The 17,184-nt window shown below is 42.5% G+C and overlaps 1 protein-coding gene across 1 annotated transcript in view; it reads right to left on the bottom strand.

The window, feature by feature from the left end:
• Positions 1 to 17,184, bottom strand: part of LOC137299248 (complement factor B-like) — a 49,634-nt gene that overhangs the window by 22,787 nt on the left and 9,663 nt on the right. Inside the window, exons 4-10 of the mRNA XM_067967910.1 lie at positions 14,425 to 14,595; positions 10,831 to 10,905; positions 9,481 to 9,617; positions 7,882 to 8,014; positions 6,680 to 6,814; positions 1,957 to 2,037; positions 145 to 297 (exon numbers count right to left, since the gene is read on the bottom strand). Of these exons, the coding sequence (XP_067824011.1) occupies positions 145 to 297; positions 1,957 to 2,037; positions 6,680 to 6,814; positions 7,882 to 8,014; positions 9,481 to 9,617; positions 10,831 to 10,905; positions 14,425 to 14,595 (885 nt within the window). The remainder of the gene's footprint in view (positions 1 to 144; positions 298 to 1,956; positions 2,038 to 6,679; positions 6,815 to 7,881; positions 8,015 to 9,480; positions 9,618 to 10,830; positions 10,906 to 14,424; positions 14,596 to 17,184) is intronic.

The following is a 17,184-nucleotide window of genomic DNA, read 5'->3' as shown; positions in this document are numbered from 1 at the left end:
TTGCAACAGTGATTCATCAGCAAATCATCCAGCACTTGAAGAATTCACATTTGGCTAGATGGCTGCTGGTGCCTTCTCCATTGACCTGGATAGATTGGGACACGTTTGCAATGATTATGTTCTATGCAGATTAAATCTACTTACAGTTCTTTTTCTGCTTTTCTTGTGCTTCTTTCAGATAATGGTAGCTTGGTAGATAGAAGGCATACTGTTGACCTTCTGTTATTGTTCTCTTCACAGGTACCAAACTTTCAAGATACTGTTTGTGTATTTCCCCAATTCCGATAGCATAGATATCTGCAAAGTGAGAGAGGACAGGCAGTTGTAGAGGATGCTATTCAAGGGAACTTCCATTGTACCTGTGATATAGGGAGACTCATTTGGGAATGTGGAGAAAATAACTTAATAAAAAATATTAACAAATTATTCAACCCTAATTTCTACGTGTTGAACTGAGTAAAACTACTGTGTGCAGTGCTCCTGATGGCATCGATGATAAATTCACCACCTTTAGTGTACAGCCGAGGCATACAGGAAGAGCACAGGTATGATGAATCAGATGACCGTAACCAGTGTGATTGTATGACACTGCGATTGGCCTCAGTGCCTCTGAGTCAGGAAGGGGAAAAATCAGCTAGGGCTGCCACTGCTAATCGCTATCCAATGACCCCTATGGGAAAGTGCGTGTCAGGTGAGGACAAGATCGACTCAGCTGTGATGCCCTCCGCGGTACAAGGTCCTGCCGATACTCGCTGTCTAGACTCACACATGAAGAATGGATACTGGAGTGACTATCAGGTGGTGGCCAGATCTAGTCAGGTGAGATGGGAAGAAAACTTGGTTGGTGGGGTGGGGGAGGGGAATTAAACAACCTCTTTACATCTAGGTCACCCATATATTCTGGCATTTTAAAGGCCTGGATTATATCTCTTCTCAATCTGCTTGTCTCCAGTGAAAACAGGTTCAATCCCGTCAATCTGTCCACGTAATGTAAAAGTTTTAAGCTGTTATCATGCAGTTGACGGGATGTAAATTTGAGTCAGATATTGCTTAGGGACATTGAGGTAGGATTGATCCGTTCCCTGTCTAAATGGGGTCAATGTTAACTTTTTGGCGATCAACCAATGGACGGCGCTGGCCTCTCGCCTGTTCCAGCAGTGGAGAGGCCGGAGCCATTTTGAGGATCGGGCCTCATTTAAATAGAACCAGCGAGCTGCCTGCCCCAAAATGGCGTCCCCTTGCGGCTGGCTGGATTCAGGCTGGTGCAATATCGGGTGGCCTGGAGGCTGTCTGGTCGGGTGGGGGGGTGGATCATGGTCGTGGAGAGCCTAGGGAGGTAGCAGCCCTGCCTGATTATCTTTGTAAGGAGTTGTACAACACCAGGTTATAGTCCAACAGCTTTATTTGAAATCACAAGCTCTCGGAGCTTTCTGACGAAGGAGCAAAGCTCCGAAAGCTTGTGATTTCAAATAAAGCTGTTGGACTATAACCTGGTGTTGTACGACTCCTTACATTTGTCCACCCCAGTCCATCACCGGCATCTCCACATCATGATTATCTTTGCACACTCCTTTTTGGCTCGACTGCCAATACAACTGGTCGGAGCGTGCATGGTGCATGCCTTGATCTGAAAGTTGATCTGAAATTTTCTTTGTGACATTAACAGGTGCCAGCACCCCATTGTGGAGTCCTATTGAAAGAAAAGAAAAAAAAATTGTAAGTCCTGTCTGGTCCTGTCCATCATAGGGCCCCGATTTGCATATTAAAAGGGACCGGCCACCTGAAACAGGCAGGTTCTTCGGCCACCCAGGGGTCCGTCCCCATTTTGAGGCCATCACCATCCTGTTGCCGTCGACTTCGGCAACTTAAAATCGGCCCCAATACATTTTTTTTGACATTGTTGGTTTTGTGGTCCCCGCGGGTCACGCACACTATGCAGAGAGTTAGATGGATTACCTAGACAGTTTGGCAAATGTGAGAGTTGATCTGAAATTTTCTTTGTGACGATAAAAGGTGCTGGTTTCCCATTGTAGAGTCCTATTGAAAGAAAAGAAAAAGACTTGAAGTCCTGCCACAACAGAGAATTACTTCCCGAGGGAAACAGTTTTCATCACTGAAAAGGCCCATGTGCTGACACTGCATAGTGTACCTGTGTACAAAGTGAAGGAGGAATACATTCAAGATTGGAAAGGAAAAAGTTAAAGCAAACACTTGAAAGAAAAAAAGTTATAAACAGAAAATAACAACAATAATTTGCATTTATATAGCACCTTTTGTGTCTGTCTTCGACAGTAGTAGACACAAAAAGCATACCAGAAATAGTGGGGAACCAAGGGGCTAATGAGAGTGAGGAACTTAAAGTAATCAGTATCAGCAGAGAAAAAGTACTGGAGAAACTAATGGGACTGAAAGCCGATAAATCCCCTGGACCTGATGGCCTACATCCTAGGGTTCTAAAAGAGATGGCTGCAGAGATAGTGGATGCATTGGTTGTGATCTTCCAAAATTCCCTAGATTCCAGAACGGTCCCAGCGGATTGGAAGGTAGCAAATGTAACCCCGCTATTCAAGAAAGAAAGGAGGGAGAGAGAAAACGGGGAACTACAGGCCAGTTAACCTGATATCAGTCGTCGGGAAAATGCTGGAATCCATTATTAAGGAAGTGGTAACAGGGCACTTGGAAAATCATAATATTATTAGGCAGAGTCAATCATCACAATCATTTTATGAAAAGGAAATTGCGTTTGACAAATTACTGGAGTTTTTTGAGGATGTTTAGAAGAATGAGAGATCTTATTGAAACATACAAGATTCTGAGGGGACGCGATAGGGTAGATGCTGAGAGGATGTTACCCCTCATGGGGGGAATCTAAAATTAGGGAGCATAGTCTCAGAATAAGGGGTCGCCCGTTAAGACGGAAATGAGGAGGAATTTCTTCTCCCAGAGGGTCATGAATCTTTGGAATTCTTTACCTCAAAAAGCTGTGGAGGCTGAGTCATTGAATACATTCACGGCTGAGTTAGACAAATTTTTGATCAGCAAGGGAGTCAAAGGATATGGGGAAAGAGCGGGAAAGTGGAGTTGAGGTAAAAATCAGATCAGCCATGATCTCATTAAATGGCGGAGCAGGCTCGAGGGGCCGAATGGCCTACTCCTGCTCCTATCTCTTATGGTCTTATGTAACTAGCAGGGTAGATGAAGGGGAACCAGTGGTTGTAGTATGTTTGGATTTTCAAAAGGCATTCAATAAGATGCCACATGAAAAGTTGTTACACAGAATAAGGGCTCATGGGGTTGGGGGTAATATGTTAGCATGGATAGAGGATTGGTTAACGGACAAAAAACTGAGAGTAGGGATAAATGGGTCATTTTCAGATTGGCTGGCTGTAACTAGTGGAGTGCTGCAAGGATCAGTGCTTGGGCCTCAGCTATTTACAATCTATATTAATGACTTAGATGAAGGGACCGAGAGTAATGTATCCAAGTTTGCTGACAATACAAAGCTAGGTGGGAAGGTAAGCTGTGAGGAGGACACAAAGAGTCTGCAAGGGGATATGGACAGGTTAGGTGAGTGGGCAAGAAGCTGGCAGATGGAGTATAATGTGGAGAAATGTGAGGTTATTCACTTTGGTAGGAAGAATAGAAAAACAGAATATTTTTTTAAATGGTGACAAACTATTAAATGTTGGTGTTCAGAGGGATTTGGGTGTCCTCATACAAGAAACACAAAAAGTTAGCATGCAGGTACAGCAAACAATTAGGAAGGCAAATGGCATGTTGGCTTTTATTGCAAGGGTGTTGGAGTACAAAAGTAAGGAAGTCTTACTACAATTGTACAGGGCTTTGGTGAGACCTCACCTGGAGTACTGTGTATGGTTTTGGTCTCCTTACCTAAGGAAGGGTATACTTGCTTTAGAGGGGGTGCAATGAAGGTTCACTAGATTAATTCCTGGGATGAGAGGGTTGTCCTATGAGAAGAGATTGAGTAGAATGGGCCTATACTCTCTGGAATTTAGAAGAATGAGAGCTGATCTCATTGAAACATACAAGATTCTGAGGGAGCTTGACAGGGTAGATGCTGAGAAGTTGTTTCCCCTGGCTGGAGAGTCTAGAACTAGGGGAACTAGTCGCAGGATAAGGGGTCGACCATTCAAGAGTGAAATGAGGAGGAATTTCTTCACTCAGAGAGTTGTGAATCATTGGAATTCTCTTCCCCAGAGGGCTGTGCATGCTGAGTCGTTGAATGTGATAGATTTTTGGACTCTATGGAACGAAAGGATATGGGGATAGGGCGGGAAAGTGGAGTTGAAGTCGAAGATCAGCCATGATCTGATTGAATGGCGCAGTAGGCTTGAGGGGCTGTATGGCCTACTCCTGCTCCTATTTCTTATGTTCTTTAACATAGAAAAAACATCCCAAAGTGCTTCTCAGAGGTGTAATCAGACAATATCAAAAGGGATGACCAAAAGCTTAGTCAGAGATGGGTTTTTAAGGAGGGTCTTGAGGAGAGGGATGTGGAGGCAGAGGGTGGGAAGGGAGGGGGGGTTTAGGGAGGAAATTCCATATCAGGTGGCTAGACAGCTGAAGGAACAGCTGCTCATGGTGAAGTGAAGGGAGGGGAAGTGTACAAGATGCTAGAGTCAGAGGAATGGAGGGGAGGGGGGTGTCTGTAGGGCTGGAGGAGGTAACACAAATAGGGTCGGGATGAATTGAAGTTTAGAGAGTGGTGGATGGGAGGCCAGCCAGCAAAGCATTGGAATTGTCAAGTCTGGAGATAACAAAGGCATGACTGAGGGTTTTAGCAGCAGACAGGCTGAGGCAGGGGTGGAGACGAGCGATGTTACGGAGCTGGAAGTAGATAGTCTTTGTGATGGAGAGGATAGGGGGTCAGAAGCTCAGCTCAGGGTTGAATAGGATGCTGAGGTCGCAAACGGTCTGGTTCAGCCTGAGACAGTGGCTGGGGTGGGGGTGGGGGTGGGGGGTGGGCGGGGATAGAGGAAAGGGAGGTTGGAGCTGAGGTGGTAGTTTGCAAGGATAGAGGGGTCGAGGATTTTTTTTTTTGAGGAGATGGGGGGTGATGATGATGCTTTTGACCGGGAGAGGGACAGTACCTGAGGAGAAGGAAACGTTTACAATGTCAGCCAATATGGGGGCCAGGAAGGGAAGGTAGGTGGTCAGCAGGTTAGTGGGAATGGGGTCAAGGGAGCAAGAGGTGGGTTTCGGACAAGATGAACTCAGAGAAGACGTGGAGGGAGATGGGAGAGAAAGTGGAAAGAGCCAGAGGTGCAGGGCTAGAGTGGGTGTGGGAAGCTTAGGGGAGGCCTGGGCGTGGTGGGCAAGGAGGAGGTGGGGAAGTATCAGAGACAGCTGAACGGAAAACAACTGTGAAAGAACAGGAATAAATGAAAAGACTTGCATTTTATCAGGATATCCCAAAGCGCTTGAGAACCAAGGAAGTACACAACAGCAAACCCTCACAAACAGCAATGAAATAAATGACCAGATAATCTGTTTTAATGACATTGGTTGAGGAATAAATATTGGCCAGGACACTAGGAAGAACTCCCCTGCTCCTCTTCAAAATAGTGCCATGGGATCTTTTACGTCCACCTGAGAGGGCAGACAGGGCCTCTGTTTAATGTCTCATCTGAAAAGCGTAAGATGACAGCCAGTGATCAGTGAGTACTTGGCAATGGCGATCATTTGGAATTGACTTGAGTACACTATGATGATACTTAGTCAGTAGCACTCTCACCTTTGCATCAGGAGGTTCTGCAATTGAGCCCCACCCCTTGAATGCATAAATTGAGGCTGCAGTGCAGTACTGAGGGAATGCTGCATTCCCTCAGGAGGTGTCGTCTTTCCGATGAAACATTGGCTGACACACTGGCGGAGTGTCAGAAGGACCGCTGATGCACTATCGCCCAGGACGAATTTCACCCCGGTTAACTCTGTTCCATTGGTTCAAAGTGAATGTGAAAGATCAATGAAGAGAGGGGAGTTTTCAGGTGTCCTGGTCAACACCACCAAAAACAGATTAACTCATTCATCTCGTGTTTGGCTGTGCATGGGATGTTGCTGCCATTTCTGCCTACATAAAACAGTCACTGTGCTCCAAAAACAGTCATCTGTTGTGAAGTACTTTGAGATGTTTTGATTTGAAATGTGTTTTATAAATATATTATAACATTCAGCTGAGAACGTTACATGAGGGGACACACTTGTGTGTACAGATGCACACAACCCAAACACATACACAGTGACTGGCATAAGGGAACACACAAAATGTAAAAGCACCAGTTGATGTGAGAGAACACACACCAGCTGGCAATAGGGGATACCCATACACATTAGGAAATATACACACCCACCTCCCCCCCCCCCCCACCTCCCAACTAATGTGAATGAACAGACCCATGTGCAAATTGTCCAGAACTTTAAGAGGTAAACCGGATGCTAAACTTTTTATTTTAAATGAAAGGCTGTTTGTCTAATATGCTCATCTGTCTCATGAAGGGCAGAGAGGTCATCAGTTATTGAACGTATTTCATGAATTTTCATCAGCAGCAAAGAAGGCCATGATCCCACCCCTATTCGGCCCAATCCCACCAACCCAATCCCATTTCCTGCCCTATATACAAGTGCTTATTAAAACACACCCGTCCCCTCAGAGACTCACCACCAGTGATTATAATGATGACCTGCTTTGGGACAGGTTGTCCATTTTCGATCTGAAGTTTTACAGTTTCGTTGATGGAGGAGTGGACTAGCTCCAGAGCTATTCCCGTTCTTCTTCCCGTGTTGTTGTAATATTCTTCAACGGATGAAGGAAAATTTGCAACAACAAAAAAGTAATCATTAAACTGATGGAGACACTCATCCATGTTTATTGTTTGAATTCTCATCTCGTTCATCTTATTCTCCAAAACTGCTCCTTCATTGGAGACACATGCCCAAAAGCAAGGGGTATAAAATAAAATGAAGACAAAGAGAGCCCCCTTTCTTTTAATCACCGACAGCAGACTGAAACAAAATATCAGTGTCCATGTGGAACAGGGCACAAATTGACAAAAAAAGAAGAAATCATTGTAGTCTGAACTGGCTCTAACCACTAGTTATTTGCCACGCACACCAACGGGGCACAGTTGGGCCTTTAATAATCCAGACTTTTGTAGCAGCTACAGAAATGAGGCAACTGCAGAGCAGTGACCAGATAGTTGGAGAAAAGTTAGAAATATATCAGAATTTTCTGGGAATTTCCAGATAAACCAATACAAAAGGTGACGCCTAAAGTTGCCCAGGAAAGGGGATCTGCCTGACACTCGTTTGGATTTTGCTGACTTTGCTTTTGTTAAAGGGAGACCCTGTGTCAGAGCACAGGGCGAGCAGGGATGGAACCCAGGACGTGCATCCATTCTTTTTCTCTTGCAATCAGTGGATCAACCTTATTTCACTTGCATTTTCTGCTTTAATTTTATGTCTGATGCATCTGCAGTATTTTTTCCTCTATTTCTCACCCGTGTCTTTTACACCCACTCGACACGTTCTTTTGTCCTGTCTACACATCTGCGTTATCTCACTGATGATCTTTTTTATCATCCAAGTGTTACTATTAAGCAGTCTGCAGGCCATTTAACACATTTATGCTGTGATTGGTATATTTGTTGGTTCTCTCACCCTCTTCCCCCACCTCCCCCCCTTTTTCTCTCTCTTTTCCAACTGTACTAAAATTCCTGCTGATCTCTCGGTGTTCAGTTCCGATGAAGGGTACACACCCAAAGCGTCATGACCTGACTTTTCCCTTCACAGATGCTGACTAATGTGCTGTGTATTTCCACCTTCTGTTTTTTGTCCCAACTACAATGGGCTTGTCCAACTTACCTCTATAATCAACACGTTTGATTCTTTCTATCACAGCCTTAGGAGTAAGGTTTTCCTTGATGTCTGTGATCATTATGGAATATGATCCAAATGCGACAACTTCAAATCGGACCAGACCATTAACATCTGACACCTAAGGGACAGCAGGAAACAGGATCTCTCAAATCAAATATTGTATCATGTTCCCAATATAATTTGCCCTTTGTATGTGCTTTCAATTTTCATACATATGTAAGAGAAAGAATTCCAATTATAGAATATCTCATCTATTCTCAGAGTTCCACATACTTTGAAGTGCAGTTACTTTTGTTAAGTAGGCAAATACAGCAGCCATTTTGTATACGGCAAAATAGCAATAGATAGCATAGATTGAGATATCAGTGTTGATCACTGGTAGACCTCCCAGTTCTTCTTCAAACAGGACCCAGTTTAACCTTTTATCTGATGATGCAGCACTCCCTCAGTATTGCACTGAAATGGCAGCCTAGACTCAGTGCTTAAGTCCTTAGTGGGGGCTTCAACCCACAGCCTTCTGACTCTGAGGTGAGAGTGTGACCAACAGTGCCAAAATGACACACGTGCAATGTTAGTATAACGGTGACTACATGAATAAAGGTGGGAAAAGCACAGTGAGGCAAAGGAAGTAGACCCTTCTTGGTCCAGTAGGGTTCCCAGCTTCTGCCAAATTCAAAAACCAAAGACAAGGAGAGCAGAGCGGGGTAATAATCCTGGGAGTTGAGTTGTCAGGATTCCTTCACTGATGAAAGATCATTGCAAAGCTTAGTAGATAATGTCTGCATATTATGAGATACAGAATTAAGTGAAAAAAATAGGTCCTTGTTTTAAAAATGAAACAAAATGTTGGTGCCTTGTTTACATATTAGAAATTTTCAGACAGCCCAAAAAGTGGATTGTTCGTTTTGGAATTGGACAGGTGGTCACCTCAATGCTGGGACACTGGACCCAGGCCCCGACCAAAGCCACTCTGTAACTGACCATTAGGAATTGCAAAAGAGCAGCCCAAGCTGACTCTCTCTCTTATTCTCCCCTTCAGATAATATTATTCTAGATACAAACAATCTGATCCTCTCGATTAGATTCCAGCCTGTGACTCATTCCCAGCTATCCCCTATTTCAGGGAAAGCTCAAACACTTTGACTAGCGTTCTCAGATCTATACAAGTTAGTTGAAGATGCACTATGTAATATTAGCAGAAACATCTTAAAGTGTCCGTATAGCACAGTTTCAAGTGTCAAAACCAAGTGGTCATGAATTCTTTCTGTTACAAAGCTATTACAAAAATATAAATATCCATTGTTTTGTATATAAATGACCTGAATCCCTCAATTAAACTCCAAATCTGTAACTTACAGTTCTGTTAAGGGTCATGTTTTGAAATATATTTAAAATATTAAAATGACCCACCGAAGGAATAAACCGAAGACCAGGCCATTAATAATGTATGCAGTACATTCTTCCTTTTGTACCAGTCTGTTGTAACTCGTTCCTACTCCTGATCACCTTAGTGCTGACTCTTTGACACTTGAGAATGAACTTGTGGAACTGGGATAATTTGACAGTTCTAACAATCACACTTACCCTGTTAATAAAGGTTTTAACAAAGTTTAAAGACTTGATGAAGTTTTCGTTTCCAACCCTTCTTGAGGCATCGATGACAAAGAAGACATTGACCCCTCTTTTCTGACCTGGGTTGACTTCTGTTCTAGAATTAAGGTCTGAGGAAACATAAGCACGTGTAGTCAGACTGACTGAAGACAGCAGTATAATCTGGTCATACCGCCCGCACTGCAGGGAACATTAAACAGGAAGGAAAGTCTAGGGAAAGCGCCTGTGCTTGTTGCTCACAGCCCTTTCCATTTTATACTGACAATAATACACTCTTATCATAATATCGGTTGAAATTTTGATCTGTACAGAAATCCAACAGATTTGGGTTCTTCCACTGTCTTAGACTGCACTGTGAAATCACTGATGGGCAGGTGTCATGGAGTAACTCCACTGAATGTATGGGGGCTGCCTGTCAGCTGACCTGCAACCACCCAATCCTGAGAAATCATGTGACTGGGTATACTTTCTCCTGCTGCATAACACATGATGTGATACTTGCAGAAATATGCCCCTCAGTTGGTCGGCTTGGGTGTTGTGACTCACTGACAGGGTCACGGTCATTATTTCTGTAGATGGTTGAGTCAGGAGTCCTATTGGACACTGGGTTTGGGCAGTGCGTAGTCCCTGTGGGCATTTAGGAGGGTGATGGGGTGCAGGGACCTCCACATTCATCAATTGACCTGGACTGATTGACAAATGCCCCTCAGTTATATGTAAACAGACAGAACACTCTGGCACTGATGTCCTATTGTTTTCCCTTTAAGTGGTTTCTCCTCATGCTTGGCATTGAAGGACTAAAGAAACCAGATATGTCTCTATATGTACCAATTACCTACTTTCTGTACTATTGGCAATGTGGTATTTCTGTTGCAAAATCAACTAGATACTTGTAATATATGTGCATAAAGGTTGTGGTATGAGCCTATCACACTTCATATGTTACACTTTGTGTAAAACACCAACAAATCACAACTGAACAACTTTTGAACATAAAGTATCCAAAAACAAAAAGAAAGCCAGGCATTTGCTGCTGTTTTTTTTTCTGATCTTTACTTAACCTGACCTCTCCCCAAGGATGGAAGCCAAACAGCTTCAAATCTAGAGAAAAGTCCAACAGCAACTAGTTTCTAATAGGCCTCAGGACATGTGTATTTAAATCAGTCCACCTCAGGAAGTGCTGACCAGTAGCCTTAAAAGGTACAGGCCAGGTTAGCAACAAAACATCACAACCATGCTCCAGATCCCAACCTACCCATGAGCAACACCACAGGATAATAATAATAATAATAATAATGAAAATCAGATATGCATCAATCTTACCTGGATTGCGAACTGTTGACTCCAAGACATCCAATTCTTTTGCCAGGTCCTCCACGTTATCAAAAGAGTATTTGCCTATTCAACAACGAAATGTAGCATGTTACAGCCGCATGGGGAGAGATTGCTTGTGCTGTTGAATAGTCTGTGTTTTGCAGTAACTGCTTATTAATATAATAGGTTGTGTGGCAGCCTCAGCTTTCCAGGTTTCCTTTTCACACTCCAAAAGACTTTGAAGCAAACCAGAGATTGAATTCTCAAAGTTTTATTTCAAGCATGTTTCAGATTTAAAATAATAACTGCTATTTTTCTAACATGAGCTGTTTAACTTTTACTATTGTAAACAATTTTACAACACCAAGTTATAGTCCAGCAATTTTATTTTAAAATAAAATTGCTGGACTATAACTTGGTGTTGTAAAATTGTTTACAATTGTCAACCCCAGTCCATCACCGGCATCTCCACATCATAACTTTTACTACACAAGACAGTTAGTCAACACCTGTGATTAACAGTACCTGTGTTATCTTCTGTTGGTAGAAAACAAAACAAAGATTGTTTACTGAGAATAGATTTATTTTTCTTAGTGGAAAATTGTAGGGGATTTCAGTTCATTTTTCTATGTATTCTAAACCTAGCCAGTAGTTGAATGTGAATTAATACAATGTTCCTGATTGTCTGTTGTCCATATTAAACGTCACAAAACACCCCACAATTCTTCATTTTGGTTCCCAATTTAACTAAAAAAATTCTCTCCAAGAAAGATAACAAACCACTTTGTGAGTTTAAAACTTGATCACTGTGTAAACAATGTTACTCATACTGACAAAAGGTGGGAAGTGATGTTCCACAAGAATCGGTGCTGTGACCACTGTTATTCACCATTTACAAAAACAATTTTGACTTGGTAATTGGAAGTACCATCTCAAACTTTGCGGACAACACCAAATTGGGGGGTATAGTTAATACTGAGGAGGACTGCGACAAAGTACAAGAAGACATTAATAAACTTGCACAATGGACATGTAATTGGCAAATGAATTTCAACATAGATAAGTGTGAGGTGGTGCATTTTAGTAGGAAGAATAACGAGGCCACATATTCCTTCAAAATGGGGTAGAGGAGCAAAGTGATATAGGGGTACAGATACACAATTCACTAAAAGTAGCGACATAGGTTAATAAGGCCATTAAAAATGACAACAAAGCACTGGGGTTCATTTCTAGAGGGATAGAATTGAAAGCAGAGAAGTTATGTTAAACCTGTATAGAACCTCGGTTAGACCACACTTGGGATACTGTGTCCATATTATAAAAAGGATATACAGGCACTGGAGAAGGTGCAAAAAAGATTTACAAGAATGAAACCAGAACTGAGAGGTTAAACCTATCAGGAAAGATTGAACAGGATGAGGCTCTTTTCTCTAGGCTGAGGGGTGACCTGATAGAAGACTTTAAGATTATGAAAGGGTTTGATAGGGTACACATAGAGAAGATGTTTCTACTTGCAGGGGAGACCAGAAGGAGGGACCATAAATATAAAATAGTCACTAATAAATTCAATAGGGAATTTAGGAGAAACTTCTTTATCCAGAGAGTGGTTAGAATGTGGAACTCGCTACCACAAGGAGTAATTGAGGCGACTAGCATAGATACATTTAAAGGGAAGCTAGATAAACACATGAGGGAGAAAGGAATAGAAGGTTATACTGATGGGGTTAGATGAAAAGGGGTCGGAGGAAGGTCGTGTGGAGCATAAACATCGGCATGGACTAGTTGGGCCAAATGGCCTGCTTCTGTGCTGTACAGTCTATATAATTCTATGTAACAATCAATTTCTGAGCAATTTTGTTTTTTTTAATGAGTTGGTAAACACACTAATAGTGCACCAGATGCTTTAAGACAAGAACTCAAAGGCAGGTACTGCTGATGATGGGGGTAGCTATGAGGGAGGACTGCTTGATGGTCAAAAAAGTGCTTAAGATGGTCCAGGAATGGAAACTGACAGCCAGGAGTGTGGTGGGTGTTGTGTCTAATGGTCCAAGAGGGGCAAGGGCATTTTGGGCCCACTCGCCTAGACTCTCCATTCCCTCAAGGATGCCAGATGCCATCCCCCTCACCAATACTATAGATGGTTGTATACCCTAATGGACAAGGTGTCTGACTTTGGTGTTAATCATGCTGTTATCAGAAGATTGCAGGTTTAAGTCCTGTTACAGTCATTTTGCTCACTGGACATAATGTCTGAATCCTGCTCTACAACGCTGCAGGTTCTCTCTCCCCAGTTCTTCTGGACCCAGTAGCCCCCCCCCCCCCCCCCCCCACACCCCACAACTCCCTTCCTGTCTTCCATATTCCAGAACCATCCACAATGCTTAGAGCTCCCAGGCCCCCTCCCCTAATTGTTCCAACCCCCAGAATCCCCTCAAAGTACTGCTAGATCCTTAGACCCCCCACCCCAGTGTTGCCAGACCCCAAGTCCCCTTCCTATTATAAATAATTGTTCTTATATACTGTCTGACTCATTGTGAGGAACTCCATGGGACATCAACTAATAAGTGTATGAGTTTTGACATGTGCTGATCACTTCTCTGGTGTCACTTGCACATTTCTGTCAGTTAAAAAATATATGAAAAAGACAAAGAAAACCAGTCACTTCTTGCTAGTGTTAAATAAACTTTAAGAGCAACAGAAAATACCCTCTAATTGACCTTAAGATGTGGCTAAGAGCAATTAACTTCCAACTGACCTCAAGATATGCTGTTTACAGAAATAAGACCTTGTGGTCTAAGAACATAGGAACAATAGAAACAGGTGTAGGCCATTCAGCCCCTCGGGCCTACTCCGTCATTCAAATAGATCATGGCTGATCTGCACCCCATCTCTATTTTCCCACCTTTACTCCATATCCCTTGATATCCTTATCTAACAAAAATTTAATTTAATGTTGTCAGCCATTCACACTAGGAACTGGAATGAGAATCCTCAAACCCATTCTGCATAGCACCGATACAGCCAGGAGACAGAGGAATGTTCAATTCCATCAGCCTGGGCTCGATTTGAACTCAGGACCCAGAGGTGAAAGATCAATGTCTAAGCTGCACCCTGACACTGCAAGTCTAATATAGGAATTCTCCAGTTTCAATGGTATTGATCGTCTCCAACAAATAGGCTGGATTACACGCATCTTTCCTTTAGCAGCAGAGTAATACACTGTGTGTGACATGCTACAACACTCCTTTCCTTATAAAACATCGCATCCTCTGGCTTGGCATGAACATATAAATACATAGAATTTGCAGCATAGAAAGAGGTACAACTAGTCTGTGCTGGTGTTTATACTCCACACGAGCCTCCTCCCACCCTACTTTATTTCAGCCTATCTATTCCTTTCTCCCTCATGTACGTATCTGGCTTCCCCTTAAATCCATTCATGCTAATCACCTCAACCACTCCATGTGGTAGCGAGTTCCACATTCTAACCACTCTCGAGGTAAAGAAATTTCCTCTGAATTCCTTAATGGAAACAATGCCATGGGAGATCTGCTAGTTATGATAAAAGATTTAGAAAAAATAGCGAGATATAAAAAGGTTTACTTTCGCATCGAGGCTCCACTCCAGACCACTGGCCGGTTTCCAAGCATGTGCGTTTTGATGAACCCCGTAAAATGTGTTTGTCACAGTGGTATTGGACAGTTGAAAAGACATCATAATACTTCCCTTCTTTTCTTGCACCAAAAGGGATTCCAGGGTTGGGGCAGAATGTGTCTAAATGGAGAAAATAAAATCATGTTGAATATAGAGACCTTCTAATGAAAATAGGACAGGGACCCAGATTATGATTTTAATCTTGAACTAATACTACATCATCCTGTCGATCCTCCCTGTTAAAGGCATCGCATTTAAAGACACAGAATGAAGGTGTCCGCATGAGAACTGGAATACTTTTCCACCTTTGACTTTCAGTATCTGCATCGTGGATTGCTAGGTCAGGTAAAGTACATCTCATGCAGATGCAGAGTAAAGCTCCCTCTACACCTTTGAGGCACATATCATAGTCCAGTATCAAAAGAGTACCATCCCTGACATTCAGTTCCAAATGCAGCTTTCATTGGGGTTTCCCTCAGTGCAACTGTTAATTTGTTATCAATTTGTGCCAAATTATGACAGTGCATTTACTAATATGGGTCTGTGCCCATTAGGAACTGGGTTTAGACTTCTCAAACTCATTTCACCTCAGATCCTTACAGCCAGCAGGTAAAACTCCATCTGGATGGACTTGATTCCAGGTCCCAGAGTGTAGGAATGGAACGTAACCCAATGCCACAGTTATTTGGGAACACAGGAATGTCCATGGGAAGGATTAGGACATTGCGACCCATCTGGTCAATTGCAAGGTTTAAAAAATCCCATCGCATACTCTATCCCTAATGCCCCTCATTCACGAAAAGCCTATCCAGTTCACTCTGAATCTGCTAACACGATCTGCCTTTACCGGCTCCCTGGACAGCCTGTTCCACTTATTCACCAACCTCTGTGTGAAGTAGTTAAGTCTAAACTGTCTGTTCACCTTCCCTCTTCTGCGGTCACTCTGTGCCCCCAATTTACATTAAACAATTTATCCACATCCCTTTGAATCTTGAAAACTTCCTTAAGTTTTCTATTCCATTCTATTCCGCCTGCTATTCTACTGTGTAAACCTTCATGGTGTCCAAGGTCTCTCCTCATACCTCAGGTGCCTAATTCCTGTGTATCCTCCTGAAAGTCAGGAAGTCTCCACCATGCTATAGTGACAGGAATTCAAGTTTAACCAGTGATCTGTACAAGCTTGCTATTTTACCCCAGGCATATACAGGCTCTACACCCCAAGATCTTGTTTGCCTTCTTTACTGCTGCTGTCAATTGCACTGATGATTTCACTGAGCTATTCACCAGCTCTCCCCTCTGTGTTGTATCATGTAGTCTCCTACCATTCATCCTACATTCTTCTTATTCTCTTTCCCTACTCTTGGAATTGTCCATATTCATCTTAACCAACAGAAGTAAGGAGAAATTTGAAGATGAAAGGCTGCTGAACATAGCCAAAAGATGAATTAACTGCTATATTGAAGTGATTCCTTCTTCCTCTGCAGTTTGTTGATTTAAGTCTCCATGAAGTTGCCGCCTTTCCTGGTTTGTCTTCTTCTAACTTATGCTAAATACACACTTATTACACACTGTTATACAATACAATTGTCACGGCAATTGGACTATTCTCTGAACAGAGTTCAAACACAATCGAACACACTGTTTACAGAATTCATATTATTACATGAAAGATAAGTTGTATCTATGAGTCCAATCATAACTGTTGTTCTGTATGTTCAGTTGCTGTGAAATAAAGCAGTTTAGCAATTTGCATCAGGAGTGTCAGCCTGGAATATGTGCTCAAGTCTCCTAGAGTCAGTTGTGGCTCAATGGTAGCACACTCGTCTGAGTCAAAAGGTTGTAGGTTCAAGTCCCACTCCAGAGACTTGAGCACAAAATCTAGGCTGACACCTTAGTGCAGTACTGAGGGAGTGCTGCACTGTTGGAGGTGCCGTCTTTCAGATGAGTCCCCATCAGTTAAACTGAGTACCCATCTGCCCTCTCAGGTGGCCATTAAAAATTCCATGGCTCTAGTCGAAGAACGGCAGGGGAGTTAGTCTGATATCCAGGCTAACACTTACCCCTCAATAAACACTACGAGAAAACAAATTATCTGGTCATTTATCTCATTGCTGTTTTTGGGACCTTGCTGTGTGCAAATTAGCTGCTGTGTTTTCCTAATGTTACAACACTGACTACACTTCAAATGTTCTTCATTGTCTGTGAAGCTCTTTGGGATGTGCTGAGGAAGTGAAAGGCATTATATAAATACATTTTTTTTCTCATTTGTTTACCCACATAACAGCAGTAGGTGCATAACGTAATTCATTCTATGTAATGCACTTTGGGATGTTCCTGAGATATGTGATAAGGCCCCATATATATGCAAGTCTTTTTTTTGTTATATAAACTAAAAGGGTTAAATTTGCCAAGCACATATTGTACTCTTTAGAATTGAATGGGGTCAACCTGCTATAATAAGTTGAACTCAGCTAAGGGTGTGATATTGTAATCTGAATGGAGCTATACTGCATTACACGTTCTGTTTGTGATGACTAAGCTAACAGTCGTCCTATCATTGACTAGATAACGTAATGCAATAAAGTAGTTATCACTTTACATAGAACTGTGCCCTGTTCAGTCCTTGGTACCTTTGGAGTGAGCCCAGACAGTAAGTTAAATGTCTCCTTGTAATTGAGTCAGATTATGTCAGACAACTCAAGTTAAGGA

This window comes from Heptranchias perlo, chromosome 28 (genome assembly GCF_035084215.1).
Source record: "Heptranchias perlo isolate sHepPer1 chromosome 28, sHepPer1.hap1, whole genome shotgun sequence".
NCBI classification, from domain to species: domain Eukaryota; kingdom Metazoa; phylum Chordata; class Chondrichthyes; order Hexanchiformes; family Hexanchidae; genus Heptranchias; species Heptranchias perlo.
This window is presented reverse-complemented; position numbering and strand designations above follow the sequence as displayed.